This window comes from Sorghum bicolor, chromosome 3, assembly GCF_000003195.3.
Source record: "Sorghum bicolor cultivar BTx623 chromosome 3, Sorghum_bicolor_NCBIv3, whole genome shotgun sequence".
NCBI classification, from domain to species: Eukaryota; Viridiplantae; Streptophyta; class Magnoliopsida; order Poales; family Poaceae; genus Sorghum; species Sorghum bicolor.
In genome coordinates, this window is record NC_012872.2 from 69,964,191 (window position 1) to 69,983,170 (window position 18,980).

At 45.2% G+C, this 18,980-nt stretch overlaps 3 protein-coding genes across 4 annotated transcripts; 2 read left to right on the plus strand and 1 right to left on the minus strand.

Annotated features, from left to right (window-relative positions):
• On the minus strand, window positions 298-3,217 carry LOC8056108 (ribonuclease 2). Of its 2 annotated transcripts, XM_021455942.1 has the most exons (9): window positions 2,605-3,050; window positions 2,488-2,516; window positions 1,864-1,937; window positions 1,673-1,774; window positions 1,554-1,557; window positions 1,316-1,407; window positions 1,061-1,222; window positions 697-787; window positions 298-562 (listed from the first exon to the last, which is right to left on the minus strand). In XM_021455942.1, the coding sequence occupies exons 1-9, from the start codon at window positions 2,856-2,858 to the stop codon at window positions 453-455; spliced, it is 918 nt and encodes a 305-aa protein (XP_021311617.1). In that variant the 5' UTR covers window positions 2,859-3,050; the 3' UTR covers window positions 298-452. The 2 variants fall into 2 exon arrangements, with proteins under 2 accessions (XP_021311617.1, XP_021311618.1); XM_021455943.1 differs by lacking the exons at window positions 298-562; window positions 697-787 and adding an exon at window positions 796-938 and having other exon boundaries at window positions 2,605-3,217.
• LOC8056109 (cytochrome P450 704C1) lies at window positions 4,390-6,688 on the plus strand. Its single transcript, XM_021457381.1, has 4 exons — window positions 4,390-5,035; window positions 5,125-5,832; window positions 5,938-6,141; window positions 6,242-6,688. Exons 1-4 carry the CDS (start codon window positions 4,526-4,528, stop codon window positions 6,419-6,421), a joined length of 1,602 nt encoding a protein of 533 aa, XP_021313056.1. The 5' UTR covers window positions 4,390-4,525; the 3' UTR covers window positions 6,422-6,688.
• LOC110433486 lies at window positions 8,582-12,235 on the plus strand. Its single transcript, XM_021455711.1, has 4 exons — window positions 8,582-8,740; window positions 9,337-9,627; window positions 9,704-9,769; window positions 11,101-12,235. The coding sequence occupies exon 4, from the start codon at window positions 11,105-11,107 to the stop codon at window positions 11,909-11,911; it is 807 nt and encodes a 268-aa protein (XP_021311386.1). The 5' UTR covers window positions 8,582-8,740; window positions 9,337-9,627; window positions 9,704-9,769; window positions 11,101-11,104; the 3' UTR covers window positions 11,912-12,235.

Consider the following 18,980-nt stretch of genomic DNA (forward strand, 5'->3'; position numbering starts at 1 on the left):
CAATTCAAATCATCAAAAGTGACACGCAAATCATACAGGAACAACGCAGGCAGCCTCACCACCTCTCGTGGAGAAAACGTCCGGGACACTGAGGCCTTGTTTAGTTCTCAAAAAGTTTTGCTAAAAAATTTAGATTTTTCCTCACATCGAATCTTGCGGCACATACATAAAGTATTAAATATAAATGAAAATAAAAACTAATTACGTAGTTTACCTGTAATTTGTGAGACGAATCTTTTAAGTCTAGTTAGTCAATGATTGGACCATATTTATCTAATACAAACGAAAATCTCAAAATTTTGCCAACTGAACAAGGCCTTAGAGGACAATTCAGATAAATATGTGTATTCATTCACATTCACATTGCATTCCCAAATCCCAGTGCCCAATCATTTGAGACTGAATGAAAGAATTATACATACAGGACCATACAGGGCCGGTAATTTTGACTATCATTTCAGAACCTGGAGTCCTAGACGCTGCTCAGAGGCAGACGTACTCGTGTAGCTCACCATTGGCTTCGACGCTTGGTTACTGATCCCCTCCGTAGTATTGGCCATCACTGCAAATCGCAATCACAGTGTCCGATCAGAGTAGTGCAGCCATGCCAATTCTGGACCGGAATTCTACTTCCCGTCTGCATCCTGCACTGATTCAACACAACGACAGTAGTAGAAGATAGAAGGGCCCACTCACCAGACGGTTTATACGACGGGAACGTGACGTAGCGAGGGCAGTAGCTTCTGCTGTTCGGTGCAGTGCCAGTCTCAAGCGTGCAATCACGAGGCTGCCAAGAGATGCAAGCCAACCATGTCACAGGGCTCGGATCAGAGGCACAATAATCATGTGTCTATCTGGACAGTTATGTCTAAGTTTCTCTTAGTTCTGATGGGCCCTTTCCAGAAATTGGAGCCTACTTCACTCTTATTAAACTTATCCTACATAGAAGCAGCATGAGTTTTGGTTTTTAGACGAGCTGCAAGCGTTTTTAGTTTCCTGCTCCAACTGATTTGGCTATTCAGAGATTCAGAAACTGACATAACCTATAGAAACTACCTACCTGATAATCCTTGTGGAAGCAGAGCCTGAGTTCTTGAACTGAGCCGTTCTTACAGACAAGTGACGGCATTGCCCCAAACGCGTATTCAATGACAGCAACAATATGGCCAACGGCGTATTTTCTGCCGCTTGCAGGCCGAATATGCGCTTTTCTCAGAGCTTTCTGTAAGGCAAGAGCAAGAGCTAGATTAATGTGCCGACAAAATGCTAGTCTCTCATGACCTGAGAGATGAGAGATGATGTAGTGATGACTGACCGTAACATTGTATTTGCTGTAGAGATACAGTGCTGTGGAGAAGTAGTCATATTCATCCTGTATTTCAGGGTAAGCACAAGTCCCGTGAGTTTCTGCCAAAAGAGAGAATGGGGGTATCATTAACATTATAAGCAGATCAGCATGGAAACTATATCCTCTGCTAAACAAATTCCTTGACCCAATTAAGAGGTAATGAAACAGAACATTTTTTCTGCCAACAAATTCAGAAACTGCATACCCCACTGAAGAAGATCCGGTAAACCATCAATACATGCACACAAAACAAAAGAAACCCTGGGGTCAGCACTCAGCATACGCATTGTCCACTCTAACCAAATCTTAAAAATCCTCTGTCACCTCATGCACCCAAAATGGACCCCTTCCACCAAAGCAGGTTGAAGAAGAACCGCAGTACAAGGATGGCCAGTACTTCTCAAGTATTGGCATCAGCATTAATATCTGAGACATAGCAAAATCAATCACACTGACATCACATACTTGCAGTGGTTCAGACATCTCATTCTGAAGAAAGTTTGAGATGCTGGCACCTTATTTATGTTGAATTTGGTTGGTCTGCAGCATGATGGCCAGCCCCCATAATTGTACTGTGGCCAGAGACCATCTGTTCAGACAGAACAAAGGTCATGATCTCAGTAGTACTTGGATCCAACTGTCTTAGCCTATCTGTTACTTTGGGGACAAAGTGCAACTGTGCAATGCATAAACATGGCATGGTGTACAGTTGCAATGGAACACCAACACAATTCATTTCAGTGTCAAGAAGTTTAACGCCAGATTATGCATGATAGCAACCAAATCAGCTTGTTGAAACAACAAATCAGGCGGTAAACTATTTGGAGGCTGCTCACTGTTCCTGCTCAGAAATTCATAACTTCTACCATTTCTAAGTCAACAACAGATCAATAATTCTTGTGTGAATTTTCTTTAGTCCTGTTTTAAGGTGAAATTTCATTATAAGAGATACTTTTGTAGTCCTGACTCCTTACCAATATGAATTTAAAAATTTGGAAAATTATGTGCTATTCATGGATCGGTTGCTGTATTTTTTCTTCAGCAGTTCAGCATAACAAAATCAAACTCATAGGTCATAAACAATGCATCCATTGCAGCATCCAAATGGGGGAAAATGCAAGTGATTGGCGTGGGCTTACGAATCGTGAACCACTTGAGAGGCTTCGATCTGCAGATAAATGAAACCAAATGAGCTCGCTCAGAGTTCCAGCGGTGACACTGCGAAGATAATAAGTAATAGAGGAGCAAGATGGTACCGGCAGCAGCCATTGGTGTCGCAGCAGTTGCTGGTCTCGCGGCAGATGGTGCCCGGCCATTGCAGCGCCAGTACATAGTAGTCAAACCCCACCCACCGCCGCTTCCTGCTGCCACCTCCCACGGCCGGCGACGAGGATGACGCCGAGGCGGACGGCGGGAGCAGCGCGCCGGGGAGCAGCACGGCGAGGCAGAGGAGCGCGAGCGGGAGGAGGAAGCGCTTCTTCCCGCCGCGCCGGGGCCGCCGCGTCTCCATCAACCCCGCGCCGCCGCTGCTTGGCGAATGCGGTCTTTGGCGTGCGCTTGTCTGGATGGATATATCAGTCTTTGTCCTGCTGCTAATCCATCAGCTGCTGCAAGATTGCAAGATTGCAATTTGAAATGGTGGGGATGGAGTAGCTTGGAGAACATGCCATATATGAGCAGTGAGGTGACTGATTCCATTACTTTATTTATTAATAGCAATTTAAAGAAGATCACCCCCTCCATATGAAGATCAGGTTTTGCTTGCGGATGGATGGATGGCTTGTTGCCTTGTTGTGCTCGTGAAGCATAACCAGCTACGACAGCTACAAATGTTTGATTGCACCTGCATTTGGATCATCTTTTGGGTTGCCCTTTCTTCTTGCCTCCTCCCATGGGCCATGGAGGATGCAAATGTTGGAATTGCATATTTGACAGCCAAGTTATACCATAGCGACATGCCGGTGGCACCGTGGCTGGAAGCCACAGATCTTTAGCTGAGTTTCCGTTTTATCTATATGGAAACAAAAATGATCTCTCTACCCTAAATGAATGTATTTTTTGCTTTTGATGGATAATAGATCGGTCTTAAGTTTAACCAAATATATAAAATATACTAATATTTATGATATGTGATCCATTAGATTAATCATATAAAATATTTATAGAAAGACAGTTTATAGAGATATGAACATTGATACTATTTTCTATAAATATTGTTGAGCTTAATAAAGTTTGTCTTAGTCCAAACTTAGAATTATCTTTTAATAAATATTATTAAAAAGTAGTTTTAGAAAATAATAAAATAAAAGACATGTCCACCGGAGAAAACAAAGACTACCGTACCGCCCAAGTTTTTTTTTTTACAAATACCGCCCAAGTTGGTGTCTGCCTTTGCGGCCCAGTGTGTAACCTTTTCTTTTTAGAGGACCAGTGTGTACTAATATATGTAAAATTCAATCAAATTGAATTAAAAAAAGATAATAAGAGTTTGTTTTCGGAGGCTGGTTCATTTTTCAGCCCAATCAATGTCTATTGCAAGAGAATACTCCATTAGTCTCTTTTAGTTATTGTTATCACAAATGACTTAATTTTAACCAAATATATATAAATATTTATGATACATAATTAGTATCATTACATAGATCGTTGAATCTATTTGGTAGTGAACTTATTTGGAGATGTAAATATTGCTATTTTCTATAACCTAATCAAATTTTAAAAAAATTTAATTAGCACGAATACTGTAGCGGCACTTGAAAAGGGAATAGAGGGTTCATTTCTCAACACACATTAGTCGAAGTTTCAGCCCATGAGGGCATGAGGCCATGCCGGCTATGGTCATCCTCAACATCGGCTCCCCTTGTGCCTCAGTCGCCGATGACGGGCTACTGGTCGAGGCTTGTCCGGGTTCAGTGATCATTGGTTGGTACAGAGAGGGTATAGACAGAGTCTTTGACTTTGGTTAGATCATCGGCGGTGACAGTTTCCCTTCGTATGTTCTTCGACGCGCGGTCGTCTCCTTTCACATTGCCCGACCGACCCCCCAACTGCAACTGTCAACGTGACACGACCCCTGCAACTGTCCTGAACGTGACATTGCCTGCACTCCCTACGTACCACCAAAACCAAAAGGCCAAAGCTAGGCCGCCGCTGGCCAATCTACCAAAGCAAAGCTCCATGGATTACACTACTCCTCCGACCTGGGCCGCGTTCGCCGGGCTCGCTCTGCTGGCGATCATCTCGTACGTGGGCGCCGTGCGCCGCCGCCGCAGCGGGAGACGGTACCCGCCCGCGGTAGGCACGGTGTTCCACAAGCTCTACCACTTCCGGCGCCTGCACGACTACCTCACGGACCTGTCCCGCGGCCGCAAGACCTTCCGCCTGCTCGCGCCCGGCCGGCGGCTCATATACACGTGCGACCCGGCGGTGGTGGAGCACATCCTCCGGGCCAACTTCGCCAACTACGGCAAGGGCGCGTTCAACCGCGACAACACGGGCGACCTGCTCGGCGACGGCATCTTCGCCGTCGACGGCGACAGGTGGAGGCAGCAGAGGAAGATCGCCAGCCACGAGTTCGCCAGCAGCGCCATGCGTGACTTCAGCGGCGCCGTCTTCAGGACGAACGCCGCCAAGCTCGCGGCCGTCGTCGCTGTCAACGCCGCGTCGAAGCAGCCCATGGAATTCCAGGCAAGCAATTAATAGTAACTGATTAAAGTCGACGCTCGATCTCGTCACTGATGAACAATTAATAGTAACTCTTTTATTTGTTTGTTCAGGGCCTACTGCAGAAAGCGGCGATGGACACCATCTTCGCCGTCACCTTCGGTTCTGACCTCGACACGCTGGGCGCAGCGAGTTCAGGCGGCGGCGGCGGCGGCGGCGACGAGGGGAGCCGCTTCGCCTCGGCGGTGGACGACGCGAGCGAGTTCACCCTGCTCCGCTACGTCAACCCGTTCTGGAAGGCGATGCGGCTGCTCAACGTCGGCCCCGAGGCCGCGCTCAGGGAGCGGGTGAAGGCCGTCGACGCGTTCGTGTACGAGCGCATCCGTGCCAGGTCCGAGGAGCTCAGGGCGGCGGCAGCGGCGGCGCGGCAGGGGGGCCTCCCCGTGGCGAGGCGAGACATGTTGTCCAGGTTCATCGAGGCAGCCACCACCACCGGCGGTGACGGTGCTGCTACTGCAGGTGCAGGGACGGCGGCGGCGGCGGCGGCGGTTGATCACAAGTACCTGAGAGACATCGTGCTGAGCATCGTGATTGCCGGCAAGGACACGAGCGTGGAGGCACTCGCCTGGTTCTTTTACATGGCGTGCAAGCACCCGCGGGTCCAGGAGAGGGTCTTTCGCGAGGCCAGGGAGGCCACCGGCGAGAAAGCGTCGTCCATGGACGAGTTCGCTCGGTGCCTCACCGACGAGGCGCTGGGCAAGATGCACTACCTGCACGCTGCCCTGACGGAAACGCTCAGGCTCTACCCTGCGCTTCCCTTGGTGAGGAATAAGGATCGGATGAATGGAGCAGATTATTAATTAGTTGTACGTGTGATCATCCATCAATATAGGAGTACTAATTAAATTCATTTCATGTTTCATCAGAACAACAAGGAGTGCTTCTCGGACGATGTGCTGCCGGGCGGCTTCAGCGTCGGCAAGGGAGACGTCGTCTTCTACGTCCCTTACGCCATGGGGCGAATGGAGTACCTGTGGGGCAGCGACGCCGAGGTCTTCCGGCCAGAGCGCTGGCTCCACGACAACGGCGAGTTTCAGCAGGAAAGCCCCTTCAAGTTCACAGCTTTTCAGGTAGGAGTGACCACACGTACGTGCTGCAGTCTATAGTGACATGACATGCATGTGTTCCTGAGCGGCAGCACCCTTCTTGCCTCTTGTCAAACTATTACAGGCCGGTCCGAGGATATGCCTGGGAAAGGAATTCGCGTACAGGCAGATGAAGGTGCTGGCGGCCGTGCTACTCCGCTTCTTCGTGTTCAGCCTGCGGGACGAGGAGGCCAGCGTCAACTACAGGGCCACCATTACGCTCCTCATTGAACACGGCCTCCATCTGATGGCAACGCCGAGATGAGTGACAGTTTGTCAGTTTCTTATGTGGAAGCATTAAGGCATGAGGCATCCACAGTGTATAGCATCGTTCTAATGTTTGGAACCGGCTGTAACTGCGACCATGCTACTAAAAACACTCAGCAACAACAGTGTGTTAGGAAGAAGTGAGCGGTGACGAAATCGTGGTTTATTTTATAGGACCCTTCTATATATACAAAAGCAACGCCGAGATGATTGATAATTTCCTGTATCCACGTTTTTAGAATGGGTGTTTGGTTTGTAGAATAAAGTAGTCTGTTATCATCTCATTCTTTAGTTGATCTATCACCATTTATCCCCCCTCTCCTCTGCTAATCCCTTCTCCAATCGTCGGCACTATGATAACAAGAAATGAGAAAACACAAATCTAAATTTGATCTTGTATTTTTCTCTTTAGAAACAAATCTAAATAATTGCAATTCAACACAAGCATCGATCGATAGTTTGTGGCCCTGAACGGATGTGCAAGTAGAGGTTGTTTGGCCTTGGGCCAAAGCCTACCATGCCAGCTATGGCCTTGTTTAGTTCCCAAAAAATTTTGCAAAAATTTTCAGATTCTCCGTCACATCGAATCTTTAGACGTATGCATAAAGTATTAAATATAGATAAAAATAAAAATTAATTACACAGTTTGGTCGGAATTGACGAGACGAATCTTTTAAGCCTAGTTAGTTTATGATTGGATAATATTTGTCAAATACAAACGAAAATACTACAGTATCGATTTTCCAAAAAATTTTGGAACTAAACAAGGCCTATAGCGTTGCCGAAGCCAAGGTGAAGAATGGCCGCCGCAGCTATGACGAGAAAAATGAACTAGAGAAATTTGTGGTTGCCACACGTTATGCACAAACCAAACACTAGCTAGCTCTCCATGGCAGCCGCATGTGTGGCATCACATCGGTGCCAGCTACTTTGTAATCCCAACTAGACAACACTAATCTAGGTCTGCAGCCACCTGACTCGGAATATTGAGAAGGTTGGCGAACATAACGAATCGGAGAGAGAAAGAGAAGGGAAATAATAAACAAATTGGTTTAGGACAAATTATTGGACCAGTATCTTCAAGAGTTTCCAAAAATCACTTTCGGTCTAAATTTTTTTAGCAAGATTGAATTTTTTTGCGTACCAACAACTTCCCTATTTCAACTCTCAATCTTTCCGCATTTGGAAAAGTCGATATAGCTGCATGGAAATATACACGAGCATATCAAGGTGGAAGGATGTAAGATATGGTTTCTAATGCAAATGTACAAAAGAAAAAAAATATAAATGTGATTGGAATGATTTAGAATTTGTTCAAGTTTTCTAATGCGAATCTAATCTGTTCATAAACGAGATTTTTAAAACTACTCGAGAAAACCAACTCATATTTTTCTTTAGCCACTTATAAAACTCATTGATTTATCAACAAGAGAGAGAGCAACGCTTGGGCCTTGTTTACTTTCCAAAAAAATTACAATTTTTTCAAAATTTTCTATCACATCAAATCTTGCAATACAAGCATGTATCATTAAATATAGATAAAAAATAATTAATTACATAGTTTGTCTTATTTTTGCTAGACAAATCTTTTAAGCCTAGTTAGTCTATAATTAGACAATATTTATCAAATACAAATGAAAATCCTAGTCGTTTTGAACAAGGTTTAAGTTAAACATTAACAATATAAATTATGAATAATTTTTAAATTATTGAGCTTTTAAATATGAAAATTATATGAATAGATTTATTTTAAAAATATTTTTATAAAAATATACATATATCATTTTTTCTAAATATTTTTATAAAATTAGAAGATCAAAATTGTATTTTAAAAACCGTATTGTTTTTCTAAACGACTTCCGAATCCTATCACTTCACGAGAAGGTCAAGGAAACTTCCCGTGTCCGTGGCAGCCTGGCCCGAAGCACCAGTCCGTGCTTGGACCGCTACCCAGCCCGGCGGACGGTCCACAACGGGGGCACGGCCTCGGCCCTGTGCGGGCTATAAAAGCCCCCGCCGCGGTCAGCCTCTCTCGTCCGTCTTTCGCGTTCCAAAGGTCTACGGTATGGCGGCGTCCGGCGGCGGAGTACACTCTGGCGGCTTGGTGGCGCCAACACCCGTGCCATCTCCCCCCCCCCCCCCCCCCCCCCCCCGCCGCCACCTCCCCCGCCATCTCCCTCTCTGCCGGCACCTCCTCCTCCTCCGACGACGACGCCACCATCTCCCTCTCTGCCGGCACCTTCGAGGCCGACGCCACCTCAGCGATACCAGCCGCCACCGCCAAGCTTCTTGCCACGATCAAAGCCGTTGAGAAAAGGTACAACTCACTCGATCGGGGTTAAGGCTTCTTGGTAGGGGTAATGGTTTGAATTCACATGGACATCTGGTACTTCAGTTTTGTATATCTATCTTTGATACTATATAACGGTTCATATGTACCCCTAGGCCATGCTATATTCATTCTTTAGGTACAGATCACAAAAGATGTTATTGCCCATCCATGTTTTTTTTGTTTGCATATACACATCACAAGGTGTTAAAGTAGTCCATGAGAATTCATGCATTTGAACTGTTTTGTGGCGTACTTTGAGATCTTGTTTCATAACTTAATCCAATAGAATGTCATATTCTAATGGTATTTTTTTTGAACTGACATTATTTACTATTTGATTAGAATTCTTGTCTTGGTATGATATCCCTCTATTTGTGAAACAGTTAGAGGCTTGTTTTGGGAGAGAGGTATATGCACAAGCACATCAATTGAATATTCGTTGCAAACTTTTTGTGTTGATCACCTCAATTCTCATTGTTGATAAAATAAAGGTCTATGACCATGTGTTGCTCTAGATTTGTGATAATTTAGCTTTGGTGGTCATACTTTCTCTAAATGATTTATGTCTTATATGTTTTCAGTGTTAACTTCAAAAGGGATACTGCTGCGGCCTATATTGAAGAGAATAACTTTGAGGGCCTCGAGACATATGTTGTTGGCTTCTTGACCTCTGTTCAAGGAACAGAACAGCATCATCATCCAGGAATCTTATGTGCTCTTTACCGGGCCCAAATTTCCTATTTGGTCAGAGAGGGTAGGATTAGAGATGCTGAAGCAGTCTTCAATGAGAAAGTAAAGCCTTTACTTGATAACGAGGACCATCTGTACAAACCAAAGAATCTGAAAGTCCAAGTTGGGAACGCTGAGAAAAGGTATAGACCTATTGCATGGTTTTTTTGTACTGTTTTTTTATGCATGTTATAAACTGTATGATTGTAACTTATGCAGAGTGGAACTCGACGTTGATATACTATCTCTCCTGTTGGATTACTTTGGCCTATATTTCCCATCAACGTAAGTAGTCACAGATGTTTATACATTTAGAATAATATATGCAGTACCATTTGTCTGTGTACTTTTTTGTAAGCTGTAGCTGCTGTAATTTCTGTGCAGTTCTCCTTTTCTTGCTTGTTGTATAGCTTGTGTCGCTTTAGTCTTTTTCTGTTATGTGGTGAATTGTTTGTATAGCAGGTGTGGTATTTTTATGTGAGCCTTGCTTCTGGGCAAGCAGATAATTCTCAGTCATAATATTCTATCCTGACAGTTAATGCTTATTTAGTGTTTCATTCAAATTATATGCTAATTTCAGATATAGTGTTCTGTCCTGACAGTTAATGCTTATTTAGTGTTTTCAAATTATGTGGTACAGAATATGCACTAGTGCTAACTTTGTTTCAATTATACATCCATGTATGTTCTCCATTAATTGATCTAGAGTTGAATACCATTTTTCATTATTAAAACTGTACACTGGTATGAACTGATTTTGATTTTAGCTCTTACTTCTATCTGCACGAAGGCCTATTTTTAATTAGTTGAGTTTGTTAGAAAATCCAATTTGGGTTTATCAGTAGGCGGTACCATTTATTTGTTGTTCCTTTGGATTTGGGAAAAGTAGGATTTGCATTTGTTGTCCAAGTCATGTCATACAACCACAATTGGTCTCTGCCCTGTTTCTGCTTAGCCCAGGATTTGGTAGAACTATTCCATGGTGATACTGCCCATAACATGTTTTCCATATGATTTTGCACTCTGAGCTTTCAAACTTGGCCTCCCCACATACTGTAAATCATATATTAGTACTAATCTTTGCACTGATCAAAATCAGGTAAGGTGTTGCCAATGTCTATTAAACTGTGACTGTTCGACTGAGGCCTCTATTGTCTTGGACCAACTCGAGCCCACTAAACTTCTGGAAGAACAATGGTTCATAGTTTCAGATATGCACAGAAGTCACTGACTACATTGAAAGAAAAGGGACACTATTGACTACTGTATTTACAGTCTGCCCTTAGATAGCAGTAGGACCTGTTTAGGCTGACATTGGCTTCTGTCCTCAATTTGTTGTGTGGTTGATGTATTGTCTCATGTATTGTTAGGTGTTGATTTGCCACATGCACAAAAGTTTTTGCCGTCACCTGTGTTTTATTTGTCTTCCTGAAGTATCATGCACTCTTGTTTCAGAAGAACATTTCTTAACCTGTAGGTTTCTGTTTTTGTGCAGTTCCTTGTTTGTTGTATAGCTAGTCCTTTTTCTTTTATGTGGCCGATTGTTTGTGTTTTCAAGAGTGATATTGATCTTTTTTTGGGCACTGAAGCTATATATTCTCCCATTTTTTTGACAGGCTGATGCCACATATTGAAAGAAAGGCTTCTGTCTTTGACTTTGTGGGTAAGAGGGACGTTGGTGGAGTGGAAGAAACCCACTGCTTGGCTTGCCGATGGGTACTGCCACAAGGCATGAGTGCAGGAAAGCTCATCAAGCACTACACTGATGACGCTAAAGTGAAACATTGCTTTCATGTTACTGAATGGATGCTTTCATATCTTGATACCATCAAAACAGAGGAAGGAGCTGGGTTGGTGAGGAATCCATTTGGCAAGTCAGTACCTGAGGCCACAGTGAAAGCACCTGAGAAAAGGAAACGGAAACCTGAACTTCAATTGTCTGCAGGCAACTTGATCATGAATGAGCTGCTCCTGGACGGCTTTCTTGATCTGCATTCTGTGATTTGCAAGTTTCCATTTTATCTCTTGAAAGAACAAGAAGAGAGTGCTAAGGATGCTGCCTCCAAAGCGAGGAAGGCGCTGTCGGATATGCAAAGTGCGACCAATGATATCTTGTGCTTGGCCTTCAGATCTGTTAATTTTTATGAACCTCTGGATCCAACCGTGTTTCTCTCTAAGTTCACTGTCCTGGCAACCTCTGGTCCCAAACTTCTTCTGCTGATGTTCAGCCTGCAACATTCTAAGACTAAGAGTATGGTCCAATCACTATGTCATAAGTTAACGGATGTGGAGAAGATGATAGTGATGGCAAAAGTTACTGGCCTGAAGAGGGGCAATGTTGTTGTGAGTGCTGAGGGATCGAGTACCCATGCTGATACTAGCACTGGCTCTTCTGCAACACCACCATCAATGACTTCCATATCTTAGTTCCTGCTGGTTAACTAGGGGTACCATCTTAGTTCCTGCTGGTTATCTAGGGGTAATGTAAGATGGGAAGTTCCTGCTGGTTATATAGGGGTAATGTAAAATAGGCTTTGATTATATGCTTGAAGGAAAGAGTGGTTATCTAGGGGTAATGTAAGATAGGAAGTTCGGGGGAATGTAAAATAGGCTTTGATTATATGGAGCGTTTCTGATTGTGGAGGTCACCGCTCAGACATGGCTGTTGCTGTTTAGCAGCAACTTCTTATGCTGTTGCTGTTTAGCACAATGTTAATCTTATGCTGCAAACTATCTTTTTTTTCGCGAACAGGGCTGCCCCCCGTGTTTCATTAAGACGAAAGGAGTTTTGCAATTACAAAAGCTGTTAGTCCGCTACCTTCACTCGTTTGCGAGTGGCAAGCGATCAAATTAGCGGAACTAACAACGTACTATACGACGCTTGTTTGCGCGACACCGGCGTTGTCAAAGAACGCCCAGACCGTAGCTAAGGGGATGAAGCCGGCCTCGATCCAATGGCTTCCTTCATCGTGGATGCGCTTTGCGATAGTCGCCACCGTGGACACTTCATTTCGGAAGATCCTTGCGTTCCGTTCTTTCCAAACTTCCCATGAGACAAGCAGGACACGCTCCTGCGAGATGAACTCGCGGACAGCAAAACGACACGCGCGCATGTTAATGCCGCGTACATTCCACACAAGGATTCTGGAATTATCCATGGACACAACTAGCGACAGGTTAACAAGCAGGTCTAAATGACCGCTATCGGCGTAGGCGAACGTCCGCGGTGCGCCGAAGGTACAGATGCCGGCCGCCTCCCTCGTCGTCCTGGAAACAGCTCACACATACCCTCGCGACTAGAGGGGTCAAGAGGCAGTTTGAAGGCGACCTGAAATTCCTCGAACGCCGCCCGGTCAGGCTCCTCAGTTGGGACATCCTCGCCGAGCTTCTTCATGAGGATTTTCCGTGCCTGGGCGTCAGGCTTGGAGGCGCGGAACTTGCTCTTTGCTGCGAGCCGTGCACTCCTCTTCGGTATGAGCTCCGCGTCTGGCCTTTCGTCAAGTCCACGTCTTGTGAACCTCAGACGCGGCGGAGCAGGGATGACTGGTGTCACGAGAGGCACAGACATTGCGCTGATGAAAGAATCAATGGACTCCACGGACCCCGGCGCGGAGGGCGGAGCCGGATCAGCAGCAGCAGACAAAGGCTGCGTCGTGGAGGCCTCTGGCGCTGCTGGTGTACCCACTCGAGGCGGCCCAGCGATGGAGAAGCCGAAGTCCCCGGTTGGTGGTGCCGGAACAGCAGCAGACTGCGGCTATGGCGTAGAGGGCTCCAGCGTTGGCACTGTGTCTTCTTCAGGCGGCTCAGCCATGAAGCAGCCGGAGTTTCCAGGCCGACTGATGTTGGAGGCATCGGCACTAGCGAGTGGGCCGGGCTGTTCCGGCCTGTCAGGCTGGATAAACTGGCCCAGGAACGTTCGGCACGTAGAGTGGCGGCATCAGCCCCGACGCCCGTGCCACCGGTCCACGGCGTCTGGCAGTAAGTCCGTCGCTGACAGCGAAGGTGGGGAGGATATCTCGCACAGCAGCATGGGGTCAAAAGATTTCCCCAAATCATCCCAGTCTACCAGCGAAGCAGACCGGTCGAAAGGTCATGTCCGCACGCTGCCTCCTGACAGCTTTTCTGGGTCTCGGTTGACACAAGCACCCGTTTCTCGGTCCCCGTTGCGGCACAGGGCCCAACATGCAGCACCGCAGCCTGACGCCTGCGTGACTTGGGAACCGCGCCCTGACGCCGGTGCGACACGGGAATCGGACAGGCGAGGGAGCCGACGACGATCATCGCACGGGCGTGCGCGAAAGGGCACCCCCCGGCCTGTGCCCAAGGACGGTGCATCATCCCCGGCGTCGACGAGGCGCACGGACTTGGGACCCAGGAGGTCCGGCGGCCCCTATCATCCAGGCCTGGGTGCCGTCGATTGTGATTGTCATCACCATCGTCACTGCTGTCGTCCCTACCATTAGCGCTGTCCTCGTCCGTCGTGTGCCGGGGAACGGACCAGTCCTGGAACTCGACGACCCGACATCGGACCAGGTAGCGGAGAGCAGGAAGCTCGGTGGCGCCATAGTCGACCCGAACCAACGGCTCGGGGACAACGACGATCTTTTCATCCGGGATGAGACGGGGGTGGATGCACCACGCGACGACGAAAAATCGATCATCCTCCTCGGATACGACCGCTGGCGGAGTGACCTCAACGCCTGCGCATGAAGAGTCCAGGATGCGCTCAGCGACAGAAGCGCATCGTGCATGTGCCGGCACGTTCTTCATTGCAACAAGCACCCTGAAGTGGAAGGAGCCCGCCGAAGCACGTTCTTCAAAATAAAATGCCGGCCCGGCTGTTTGCAGCTGAAGCACTTGGCCAGCTCCGTGCCTTCACGTGGTCACCTGCGAGACAGTTGAAACATAACCCTACCAGGTTCTGGGGCACGGGTTTCGGCGTCCTACGCGGTGAACGCCGCCGCCAGCGCCGGCGACTCTGCACCCTGTAGTAGCCGTCGTCGTCGGGCGGTCCGTTGGGACGCGCAGGGTGCACCACGATGGAGGCAAGCTGGTGAGGCGGTAGGGGATAAGTGCTCCGCGCGTCGCCCATGAAGCCACCAGCGACCGGCGGCAGCGGCCGCCGAGAGCCACGACTCCCAGGCCGAGCAACGCCCTTTCCACGGCCCCCGGACAGCGGGGAGGGGGGCTCAGAGCCCCCGGAAGCAACAGAGTCCTCAGAGTCGGTGATGGGCACGCATTCACCACCAAGGCTAGATCCGGTCTGCTGCAAACTATCTCAGGCCTTGTTTAGTTCCGAAAAGATTTCGGATTTCGGTACTGTAGCATTTTCGTTTGTTTGTGACAAATATTATCCAATTATGGACTAACTAGGATCAAAATATTCGTCTCGCGATTTCCAGCTAAACTGTGTAATTAGTTTTTGCTTTCGTCTATATTTAATGCTTCATGCATGTGCCGCAAGATTCGATGTGACGGGGAATCTTGAAAACTTTTTGCTTTTTGGGGTGAACTAAACAAAGCCTCAATGATGTTTCTTGCCTCCATGTGTTGTGTATGGCCTAAATATAGTAATATCTGTGTTATGTCAAGGTGCTGTGGTCCGCATTTTATTTTGAGTCTTTGTGATATGTGTCTGCTGCATAATTAGTTATGTAAAAATCTTAATATATTTTTAATAGGAAGCCCTTGACTTTAATAAATTAACACTACTATCACATGTCTGTATACCTCTTACCTAAAACGATAGTGAAAAAGCTGGATCAAATTAGAAGAAAGTTTTTCTGGCAGGGAGGTGGAACCAGAAAAAAAGTATCATCTTGTAAAATGGGAAAAGATTTGCAAACATAAAAGGAAAGGTGGTTTGGGAATCAAAAACTTGAGGAAAATGAACATAAGTCTACCGAGTAGGTGGAAGCTAGAAAAGGAAGAAGGCTTATGGCAAAAATTGATCAATTACAAATATTTGTGGAAAGATAACATTCATAATGTTAAACACAAGTTAAATGATTCTTCTATGTGGTCCGATTTGCTTAAAATCAAAGATTTTTATCTATTAGGTAGAGACATTAGAGTAAAAAGTGGAAATAATACTAGATTCTGAAAAAACAGATGGATTTATCAGCAACCCTTATGCATTGTAGTTATGCATTGTAGTTCCAGAACTGTTTGAACTTTGTCAATGTAAAGAGGTAACTGTACAAAAGGTTAGAAGTGCTGAGGTGCAAATTACTTTTAGAAGATGGCTGCCTGCTGAATTGAGAATTAGGTAGGAACAAATTTGGTGCGAGGTCATCACATTCAAACTTGAAAATGAACCGGATGAAATTATTTGGTTTCTAGAGAAGAACAAGAGATTTCAGTCAGATCAATGTATAAATCATTGACAAGTTCAGATGCTGGCCCATATCATAAACTGATTTGGAAAGGCAAAGTGCCATTAAAAATCAAAATCTTTTATGTGGCTTATGGTCAATAATGCAATTTTAACCAAGGACAATTTGATCAAGAGGAAGTGGAGTGGAAATCCTAAATGTTACTTTTGCAATTGTCGAGAGAATATATCTCATCTCTTCTTTTAGTGTTATGTAGCCAAATATGTTTGGGCTGTGATAGCTTTATGCTTTGGAGCAAATAATATTCCAAGGAATCTTGATCAAAGTTGGAATTGGTGCGAGAAATGGTTACCATTTGGCAGGAAATTTCATTTATGTGGGATTGCAGCGGTGTGCTGGGCTATCCAGAAAGCGCGAAATAAAGCATGTTTTGAGAAAATCATCATCAAGGACCCTATACAAATCATATACCATATATGTGCTCTAATGAAATACTGGGCAGGTCTTTACTGTGAAGCTGACAAGGAGCAACTTGAAGATGGAGTGAACACCATGTTACAGATTGCGAACCAGATCCTGAAGCGTCAGAAGAAGGACGCCGAGATGTCAAGATTGCTGCCAGATGGGGATTCAGATGGACAGGGAGATGCTTCCACTTGAAGAGCTGTGAAGTTCTCACAAGAAGCTTAAAAACTGTTTCTTTGAGCTTTTGTACTGTTGGCTGGTTTTGTAATTTTTGGAAGTGTGGCGCGGTGCTCCTTTTCTCTTCTCTCTAAAGTTGGGAGAGTCCAACGAGTAAAGGTGGTTGGTTGGCCCCTGTCGCAAAAGCTAAGTTGTTAGCTTCGTTAAGTAGTTTGGCTGGTCTTTTCAGTTTTTAGTTTCTTCTGAATGTTGTCTGTTATCTTCATAAATGTTGTATTTCCGTTCAACTCGTTTAATGGAATGAGAGGTTCTCGATTGGAAAAAAAAAGTACCAGAAAGTTCCACTTTTTATGTAACTGCTGCTGTGAATATGTAACTGCCCATCGGCCGGATCATTGGTGGCGGCGGCTAGCGTGCTAGCATATCACAGGACTTCTTGCTAGCATATATCTACAGCAGTTGCAGTTACTCCCTCTATCTAACAAAGTGGTTTATGTTTGATCAAATTTCTAGTGAATACTATTCACATTTATGACTCTAAATTAAGTATTAAAAAAATACATTATGTATTGAATCTAATGATATTTATTTGATATCATAAATATTAATGTTTTTATCTATAATTAATCAAACTTTAGATACTATATCATGACATTGTGCTAGAAGTTCATGTTTTTTGGACACAAGGAGTATTTTTCACCTTAGAGTGTCATGTCCAACCTACTTACTCACAAGTAGTCAGGCAATACACCTTGGAACCTTGAGCATATTCGTCAAAGATCCTAGCGCCGACTACTAGTAGTCGGACACAGGCTTGGTGGCTACGGGATATATATCCTTAATAGATGTTTCTAAAATCTTTAACAAAGAGTTGTAGAAAAGACCCTCTAACTTTTTGTTCTGAACAACTAGAGGCTCCTAAACCGGGCCTTTTGCTCCTAACTTCAGAATATTAGGCCCTGTTGGAATCCCATGACAAAACTTTAGTCCTACACTTTTAGTTTTTTTGTTTGCTATGAGGATCCAAATAGGTGGACAAAAGATGGACAAATGGACAAAACATTTGCTCTTTCTATTTGTTCTATTAGACGTTTTTTTTCTCTCCTTTCATTTTAATCTTTTAGTACTTTTTAGCCCCTAAATCCAAACACTCTACTTAGACTAAACTTTAGCACCTTTAGCACAAGGGCTAAACTTAGACCATAACAAATGAATCCAAATACTATCTTAGTAAAGTAGCTCTAAATAAAAACAACAATAAAAGGTAAATTAGACCATTCATTATATCAGCATTCTGTTTCAACTTCTAGATTTGAATTTTGGTAAAATCCCTATGTTTGAAGAAATGCATGTTTCATTAACCAAATCCAAATCTCTGACTACCTGCATGACAAGTACGCTCTCTGTCCCATTGAAAATAATGTTTTGAACTCCATGCCATTTTATTTGAACGTTCGTCTTATTCAAAATTTTTATATAAGTATTATATATTTTATTATGATTCATTTTATCGTTAGAAATACTTTAATAATGATTTACTTATTTTATTATTTGTAAAAAAATAAATAAAATGAATAGTAAAATACTAAAAAGTGAAAAATGTTATTTTTAAAGGGACAGACGGAGTAGAGACAATCCCCTGAACGGAGGAACGAACTACCACAGTGGAGACCGGACACAGCGCTCTCGCTCGCCCCATGCTCTCATCTCCTCTCGCTCGCGTGACACCATGAGTCCGTCACCCATTGGTCGACGCCCGATAGGGATGACACGTCGGCGTGGCCGAGGCAACAAGTGAGCGAGTATCTCTGCCGCTTCTCCTCGAAGTCGGGGTAGACTTCAGGCGCCATTGAATTCAACACTCCCCAACACCCCTAAGCCTACACTTCCGAATTCACCAACTCCTCCACGCCGCGTCGAGATCACTCACGCCTTCGCTTCTAGTTCCAGCAACTCCACCACTCAGCGCACCCGCCAAAGCAATAGGGAGCACGGGGCACGAGCCAGAGGTGACCTGCGCTGACTTCCCCGATGGCTTCGTCTTCAATGTCGCCACCTCCGCATACTAGGTACCACCCGACCTTTCGCTTGGCGTCCGTCCCGCCGCTTGCTCGCGCCATGCCTACGCCTCAACACTGCGCGACATCTAGTGCACGTGTCGTATTGGCTTGCTTGGGGTTGGGGGCTCTAGTTTTGAAATTTGAATTGGTGTGTGGGTTTCATTGTTTGGTCTCTGTTTTCAATGTAGTTCCGAGCTCTGACGTCATCATGTGTTTTAAGCTTGTTCCGCTGTTGATAGACATCTTAGGTTGACTTTGGATCCATGTATAGAGTTGATTTAGCTATGGCCCAATTGAATCTCGAATCCAGATTTAGAACTATCACAGAGCAGTTTGACCCTTATTCGCTTGGATTGAAAGGAAATACAATAATTTAGTTTTTACAATGACTTTGCCCCTCCTTTTATAGAGGGCCTTCCTACTAGCTCCAGCATATATATTCTAGCCATTAAAGTGGAT

Excerpts from the sequence above, each read along its gene's own strand:
- LOC8056108 (XM_021455942.1), bottom strand. The coding sequence starts at position 2,858 with ATGGAGACGCGGCGGCCCCGGCGCGGCGGGAAGAAGCGCTTCCTCCTC. Across the intron at positions 1,223-1,315 it reads ACAGCAAATACAATGTTACG|AAAGCTCTGAGAAAAGCGCA; the intron begins GTCAGTCATCAC and ends CTTGCCTTACAG. Across the intron at positions 788-1,060 it reads GCTTCCACAAGGATTATCAG|CCTCGTGATTGCACGCTTGA; the intron begins GTAGGTAGTTTC and ends ATCTCTTGGCAG.
- LOC8056109 (XM_021457381.1), top strand. The coding sequence starts at position 4,526 with ATGGATTACACTACTCCTCCGACCTGGGCCGCGTTCGCCGGGCTCGCT. Across the intron at positions 5,036-5,124 it reads AGCAGCCCATGGAATTCCAG|GGCCTACTGCAGAAAGCGGC; the intron begins GCAAGCAATTAA and ends TTGTTTGTTCAG. Across the intron at positions 6,142-6,241 it reads TCAAGTTCACAGCTTTTCAG|GCCGGTCCGAGGATATGCCT; the intron begins GTAGGAGTGACC and ends AAACTATTACAG.
- LOC110433486 (XM_021455711.1), top strand. The coding sequence starts at position 11,105 with ATGCCACATATTGAAAGAAAGGCTTCTGTCTTTGACTTTGTGGGTAAG.